The 8,319-nt window shown below is 49.9% G+C and overlaps 1 protein-coding gene across 1 annotated transcript in view; it reads left to right on the top strand.

Moving 5' to 3' along the window:
* Positions 1-275: 275 nt before the first annotated feature.
* The window catches only part of LOC130127217 (H-2 class II histocompatibility antigen, E-S beta chain-like), a 41,986-nt gene continuing 33,942 nt past the window's right edge, over positions 276-8,319 (top strand). Inside the window, exons 1-2 of the mRNA XM_056296787.1 lie at positions 276-333; positions 6,631-6,903. Of these exons, the coding sequence (XP_056152762.1) occupies positions 276-333; positions 6,631-6,903 (331 nt within the window). The remainder of the gene's footprint in view (positions 334-6,630; positions 6,904-8,319) is intronic.

The raw sequence follows: 8,319 nt of genomic DNA, 5'->3' as shown, positions 1-8,319 counted from the left end.
GGAAGAGCTCCCGGTGCAGGGCCCGTTCCCATGGTCGGAGGCCGTCCCATGAGAATCTCAGAAGGACTAAGCCCTGCTCTGGAGTGTCTTTGTCGCATGCGCATGTACATAAGTACCAGTGGGAGACATTTGACCCAAGACAGTCCGGTGTCCTCACAGCACTTGGCCAGTTTGTTTTTTAGTGCGCCGTTCTCCCTTCCCACTGCCCCGCCGCTCGCCGGGTCATAAGCACAATGGTGTCTCAGATCTATGCCGAGACATGTTGACATGACAAGATGACTGCCGTTATCACTGCTGAGTTTGTTGGGGATGCCCCACCGGGGAAGAATTTCGGTGAGGGGGGCTTTTGCTCCGGCCGAGGCCGAGGCACGTTTTGATGCCACCCATTTGGACCACGTGTCCACCATGACCAGGCAATATGTTTTCCCTTCACATGGCGTTAACGCAATGAAATCCATCACTACATGGTGGAATGGCCCCGTTGGGGGGGGGGGGCTGCGCTGCTCTGGGCAATCTGTTTGTGTGGATTGTGTTGTGCGCAAATCCTGCAGCGTCTGCAGTGTTGCTCTGCGTAGGGTGTGAAGCCCTTGGTGGATGTTGTGAAGCTGCGGAGCAAGTGCGGTGTGTGTGTGTGTGTGTGTGTGTGTGTGTGTGTGTGTGTGTGTGTGTGTGTGTGTGTGTGTGTGTGTGCCAGTGTATGGGCCTCAGTCAGTGACGGTGAGGTGGAGGAAAGAGCCAACATTCGTGGCGTCACCGCAACGGTGGCGCTGAGGTCTACCCGGTATCATTTTAGTGAGGGGGACCAGTCGCGTGAAGCCAGTCTGACGCCAGAGAAGCTTGTCGCGCGAGTGGACCCGTATCTTTCCACTGGGAACCCCGTGGTTTTACCAAGGAGACGTGCGGGACCTCGTCATCAGCCGAAAACAGCGCAGTCTGGTCGGTGTCTAATGCGCACGTGAGGAAACCCCATTCTGATGCCCAATAGAAATGTCGTAATTCATCCCCTGCTCTCGTGTTCCCTGGCTGCGCCAGCGCTGTTCGTAGTTCGAGTCGGATGTGAGGGTGACATGAGCGGTGCAGTGTAGGTTGTCCGCTGTCATGTAGGTCGATGCGCCCCCTGTTGGTGTGTGAGCAAGGGAGCAGAGCCACTGTGTGTATTGGGAGGCGGTAGGAGCCCACATGTAGACCCGTAGAGGGAGGGCGGGGTTATGTGTATGCAGAAAACTATTCGCTGCTGGTAGCGAAGTGATGTGCAGCCCTGATGGGGTGGAAACAACAGAGATGCCCAGTTGGATCATGCCATCTCTACCCAGCTAATTAAATGGGCAGTTATCAGAAATCTAAACAGGCAATTTTGTTGATGAGCTGTCGTCCAGGCAAGCGAGGCGCACAGGGACGGATAATGGCTCCGCGACACACGTACCACTCGCAACAGTGGAGAGGACCGTTTGGCCGCTCCGTGGTACCGTGGACGGGCCATCAGCGGTTCTCACCACCGGTCGTGTGGCTCCCGTGTCCAACAAGAAAGGCAGCTCAGCATTTACAAGACGCAAGGTTATCATTGGCAGTTTTCGGAAAGCTAGCTCATGAGAGACATGCTGTCCAACTGGGGAAGCTAACAGCAAAGCAGGGTCTTCATTGCTAATCAGTGCATGTGGTTGTGTCTGTGCAGTGATACGACCTGATGTGGCAGCAGATGTGTCCAGGACCCCCTCCTCCTCCTCCCGTGTCGCCTGTCAGTCCGAGCCCCGGTATGAGCCTCCCCGTGGGGCCCGCTGGTCGTAAGGTCCGTTGCTCCGTCCCCTTCCGCCCTGTGGTCTGCTCTGACCCCATCCTCGGCCTCTGCCACGCCCTTGGTTGCACCCTCGATGGAGTGGACAGTCTTTAGCCCAGTGACCGGGCTGGCCACATGTGAAGCAGCAGTCGTCACCCGGTTGGGGGCCGCTGGGCTGGACGTGTTGCCACGTGTTCTGACGTCGTGAACGGTCCCCGGGTCTGTCCTGTTGCACAGGTTAGTAGGGTGAAGGAAGCCGCTGCGGCATCATGGAGGAGAGAGAGAGAGGCGCGATGTTTGTCCTGAGCCTGCCTTGCCTTCTGTTCTTCTGCCTTTTTCTGTATCTGATCGTGAGCATGATCAGCATGTCTCAGCAAGTCTTCCAGTCGTCTCTTTCCGTATCCTACGCAGTGTGTTTCTATGGCTTTGCTAACTCCGTCCTGCAGGCCGGCCAGGAAATGTTTGCAGAGGTGAGTTTCCCATGGTCCCCTCACTGTGGACGGGGGAGAGAGAATTGGTGGCGGTTGGGGTGTCGGTGGTGGTCCCAGGATCTGTCTCGTGGCGCCGCGTTGTTGGACGGGTTTCTGGACGCACCCGGAGTCGTCGGAGGGGTTTCCCAGAGACATCGCTGTGAGCTGCTGATATAAGGAAGACAAAGGAGAGAGAGGCTGGCTGCCATGTGAGTATGGTGGAGGGGTGGGTGTCAGAGATGGATTAGGAGAGGTGTGAGAGAGATGGATTAGGAGAGGTGTGAGAGAGATGGATTAGGAGAGGTGTGAGAGAGATGGATTAGGAGAGGTGTGTGAGAGAGATGGATTAGGAGAGGTGTGAGAGAGATGGATTAGGAGAGGTGTGAGAGAGAGACGGATTAGGAGAGGTGTGAGAGAGATGTATTAGGAGAGGTGTGAGAGAGATGGATTAGGAGAGGTGTGAGAGAGATGGATTAGGAGAGGTGTGAGAGAGATGGATTAGGAGAGGTGTGTGAGAGAGATGGATTAGAAGAGGTGTGAGAGAGATGGATTAGGAGAGGTGACAGAGATGGATTAGGAGAGGTGACAGAGATGGATTAGGAGAGGTGTGAGAGAGATGGATTAGGAGAGGTGTGAGAGAGAACGGGTCTTTGTCTGAGTCATCGTTGCGCGTCATAGTCCTCTGTAGCTTTTTTCTTTCCCTCCTTTCACACTCTTTCTCCCACATTCCCAAAATTCTTTCTTGCTCTGCCATATACTCTAACCATGTTGTAGGAATCTGTTTCCTTTCCAAGACCTTCGCTCTTCCCTTTTCCATGGACTGTCGGACTTTCATTAGTTTATTCTTGCTCAAAGTTCCTTCAACAGGAAACCCGTGACCCTGTATCCAGTCTAAAACATGTTTTACCGAGTCTTCACCATATTTCCTTATCATTATCTGATAGATAGGACCCTCCATATCTATCGGGGCCAGTTTACTGCCCTTGTTTCCCTTTTTTTTTCTCTTCTGGGTTCACTTGATCCTACCAGGTGACCACTTCTATTAGTGTGAGACCGAGGGTGAACAGCCGCCTAATTGTCAGTGCACGACCTCATCTGGTTTCAATAGTCCGCGTTTTAAATGATCATTTCCTCCTTTAAAGAATCCTGCTTACCCGTGTGATGAATCTCCCCGGGTTTTGCTGAGGGGTCTCAGCGACACCGACCAAACGGACCACCCGCCTCTCCCTTTCTTCTCCTCAAACCTGCTGAGGTTATTGGGAGATGGGTGACTATGTCCTCGTCCCGAGATGACCGGTCAGCCGGTTGTCCGTCTGGCGGGCGACGTGAGATCCCACTTCTGACACCAAATTTGTTGTGGATTTTCCTTTATCCTTAAATGGGCTCTTGCCCCAGCAACCTCTGGGGAGAACAATCACCCCACAAACATTGGAGCAAACAGAGAATCTTTATTGCATCTGCAGATGGAGAGACATAAGGCCACACAGAGGTTCGTCTGTGAGGATATGCTCTGCCCTGAGCTGGAGGTAGTGGTTTTTATAGCACAGTCCGTCGCGTCATACCCTATGTTTCCTGCACTAACCAAGGTGTAGTCTGACAAAGCTATGCAGGAAAACATCTGAGTTAATCAGGTTCTGTGCCTGGTGAGTGTCTGTAGGTCCATTACTCTTACCTTTGCTGTCCCAGTGCCTGGGACGCGGCAAAGGGGAAGCAATCATGATGACGTGGCTATGTGACCCCATGGGGGCGCACATAAGAACAATGGGTATGTGTGTCTGCATTGAGTGGGAAGTTTCATACACACAGAGAAGTAGAAAACTACAGAGTACATACGGAGTGCATATGCAGTACATGTTGTACTCCACAACCACCTTGCAGTCTCCAACCCCTTTCAGATCTCGCCTCCTACATCAGATATAGTCCACCTGTGTGCACTTTCCTCCACTCTTGTACGTCACCCTGTGCTCCTCCCTCTTCCTGAAATATGTATTCACCACAGCCACTTCCATCCTTTTCACAAAATCCACCACCATCTGTCCTTCCACATTCCTCTCCTTGACACCATACCTACCCATCACCTCCTCATCACCTCTGTTCCCTTCACCAACATGCCCTCTGAAGTCCGCTCCAATCACCGCTCCCTCCTCCTTGGGTACCCTCTCCACCACGTCATCCAACTCCCTCCAGAATTCTTCCTTCTCTTCCATCTCACACCCAACTAGCAGGGCTTATGTGCTGATAACATTCATGCTGGTGACGTATGACGTATGACGTAGAAATGCTGTGCAGGATATAGGGATCCCACACGGCTCCTGTATCAGGTACTGATACCTGCTCACACCGCTGCACGAGGTCCGAGTCCACAACTCACTTCTTAATATCTGTGGTCCTCCACAATCTGCAGGTTCGCGTCCAGCAGCTCCTCGGATCAGATGCAAAGTCCGCTGATCCAGCATCGTCTGGTGCTGGTAGACACGAGGAGTCACGGGTCACTTATTCAGATAAAGTTTTATTTACCCACCTGACACGTCATGTGTCATGTCATGCTGCTCCACCCACCTCTTGTTGCTCCATCCTACATCTGTTCATTGTGTTATTTAACAAGACACCTCACACGTCATGTGTCATGTCACGCTGCTCCACCCACCTCTTGTTGCTCCATCCTACATCTGTTCATTGTGTTATTCTAACAACACCACACCTCACACGCCATGTGTCATGTCATGCTGCTCCACCCACCTCTTGTTGCTCCATCCTACACGTGTTCATTGTGTTATATTAAACTTACTTAGTGGTGCACACATCTTCATATCTTCTCTCCACGTGCTCCATAGATGAATCCTCTGATGTTACACAATGAAGTGTTGCTGCTGTGCTCACCAGTTGTTTAGTGAATACACACATTCCACACAACCGGTCAACTAAACACAACTTCACTCACATCATGCCCAAGTAACACACTGAACATGACAAACTCACCACACCAAACTGACCCAACAACCTGAACACAAGGGGGCGCACATGTACTGGCTGGTCCCACCATTCTGACACACAAGGGCAACCCACAAACAACACTCTACCAACTAAACTACAAACAACACAACACAGCACAATTCTTCAACAAGTTAACATTTAGATAGTAACCAAGGCAACACAACCACTACACAACCTTCTAAACACACACAACACATCTACATTAAGAATACCCCCCCCATGATATGGAGGGTAGTTGGTAGAGTCCAGCTGGCCGCCCTGTATTTAACAGCTGCTCTGTGGAGCGCCCCCTGCTGTTCAGCCTGACAAGAAGCCCTGCAGCAGCGACGCCCCAGCACTGCTGCCTCAACACACAACATTAACACAACACGAACTACACATGTGGTCCCGAGAGTTGCCATCACACACACACACACACACACACACACACACACACACACACACACACACACACACATACACACACACACACACACACACACACACTGATGAGCCGCCATTGCGTTATGTGACGCAGATCAGGAAGTACTGTGTAGAGTCGTGCTGTAGTAACGTACTGATGCCCCTCCCACTTTGACTTTTCCTAAAACAGTGTTGTGTCCCCCCTGTTGTCCATGACGTCATGAATAAATCCCTCTAAGAGTTTGGGACATTTATACCTATTTCCGCCATTCAGCGTCAAACTGATGCATCGCTTTTATTATTGGGCTTGCTTCGCGCTTGGCTTGTGTGTGTGTGTGTGTGTGTGTGTGTGTGTGTGTGTGTGTGTGTGTGTGTGTGTGTGTGTGTGTGTGTGTGTTTGTGTGTGTGTTCTTGTACATGTAGAGTGTGTATTGTGTACATGTTGAGTGTGCATTGTCTACATGTTGAGTGTGTATTGTGTACATGTTGAGTGTCCTGCAGCTAGGGGGCGCTATACTAACCACACATGTCCTCTTGTCATTCTGTCACCGGCCAAAGCTTCTCAGTCCCCGAACAGGCTCGAACCTGTGAGTTTCTGTCCCTTTCCAGCATTAGGCTCTACCCTTTACCTGGTAACAGATGACGTGGCAGGCCTCTGTTTTTTCTATTGGCTGATGTTGGGAGAGCTAGCCAGCCCAGTGAGGTGATTGGGTGGTGGACTGGTTTATGTCCAGGGGACAGTCCACACCAGTCAGTCTGTAAAGGAGGACAGTTTATTGTGTTCATCAGCAAGACAGACACATGGCTTCATGCTGCCTTGTTGTGTGTTGCTCCCTCCTGGTCGTGGGTTTCTATGGAGCAGGTGAGATAAAATATGTAAATCAGTCTCTGTTGGATGGACTCTGCTGTGTTGTTAGAAAAGAGGTTTTAATTATTGTCTTTAAAACAATTCAACTAAGTAACTTGAACCTGTTTCTTTTTCTCTTCCAGATGCGTTTTTGCATTATTACCTGGCCACATGTGTGTTCACCTCCTCTGAGCTTCCTGACATAGAGTACATACACTCTTATTATTTCAATAAGATAGAATTTATCAGGTTTAACAGCACTGTGGGGAAGTTTGTTGGATACACTGAACTTGGTATCCGTAACGCAGAGCGCTGGAACAACGATCCTGCATTTCTGGCACAAAGGAGAGCTCAGAAAGAGACGTACTGCAAACCTGGTATAGAGACAAGGTACCGAGCTGCACTGGATAAGACAGGTGAGCTGCTCTGCTATGATGACTATTACTACTACTGTTACTACTACTATTAGTAGTACTGTTATTATGACTATTACTACTACTGTTACTACTACTATTAGTAGTACTATTATTATGACTATTACTACTACTGTTACTACTACTATTAGTAGTACTATTATTATGACTATTACTACTACTGTTACTACTACTATTAGTAGTACTATTATTATGACTATTACTACTACTGTTACTACTACTATTAGTAGTACTATAATTATGACTATTACTACTACTGTTACTACTACTATTAGTAGTACTATTATTATGACTATTACTACTACTATTACTACTACTATTATTAGTACTATTATTATGCATGCATGTATCCGTGTGTGTAAGTGAGCGCGCGTGATTGTGAGTTGTGTGCGCGCGCGCGTCTGCGAGTTGTGTGTGTAGGTGTGCGCGCGTCTCTTCGCGCGCGTTTTTGTATGCGCGCGTGTGTGTCCGTGTGTGTGTGTGTGTGTGTGTGTTTGTGTGTGTGTGGTTGTGTGTTTGTTTGTGTGTGCGTGTGTGTGTGTGTATGTGTGCGCGCGTATGTAAGTTTGCGCGCCTGTTTGTGAGTTGTGTGTGCTCGCACTTCTGAGTTGTGTGTCGGTGTGCGCGGGTTTCTGTTTGCGCGCGCGCGTGTCCGTTTGTGTGTTTGTGTGTGTGTTTGTCACCGTGTGTGTGTGTGTGCGTGCGTGTCTGTGTTTGTCACCGTGTGTGCGTCTGTGTGTGTGTTTGTGTGTATCTGTGTGTAGGTGCGCGCGCGTTTGTGAGTTGTGTGCGCGCGTGCGTCTGTGAGTTGTGTGTGTCGGTGTGTGTGTGTGTCTGTGTGTGTGTGTGCGTGTGTCTGTATGTCTTTGTGTGTGTCTGTGTCTGTGTGCGTGTGTCTGTGTGTGTGTGTGTGTGTCTGTATGTGTGTCTGTGTGTGTGTGTCTCTGTGTGTGTGTTTGTGCGTGTGTGTGTGTGTGTGCGCGTTTGTGTGTGTCTGTGTGTGTGTGTGCATGTGTCTGTATGTCTGTGTGTGTGTCTGTGTGTCTTTGTGTGTCTGTGTGTGTGTGTGTGTGTGTGTGTGTTTGTGTGTGTGTGTGTGTGTGTATTATTGAACAATAGAACATGGTACATAAAACAGGTGTGTAGTATTACGGACACACATCAGGTTCAGTATAATTACACAACTACGTCAGAAGAACCCAATCAGGGTGTGAGACAGTCCCCGACATAAAGCAGCGCTGCCAGCAGGTATTAACGGGCTCCAAGCCCCCATGTATGTAAGTCGGGTCTGGCTGTCTGTAGGAGCCTCGCTAGTTGAGCTGTTTGCTTATTAGACGGATGCAAGTCTCAGTCTGAAAGAGCGACGGTGGTCGTAAAGCTGTCCGTCAAGATGGTGTA

This window comes from Lampris incognitus, chromosome 17 (assembly GCF_029633865.1).
Source record: "Lampris incognitus isolate fLamInc1 chromosome 17, fLamInc1.hap2, whole genome shotgun sequence".
Taxonomy (NCBI): Eukaryota; Metazoa; Chordata; class Actinopteri; order Lampriformes; family Lampridae; genus Lampris; species Lampris incognitus.
This window is presented reverse-complemented; position numbering and strand designations above follow the sequence as displayed.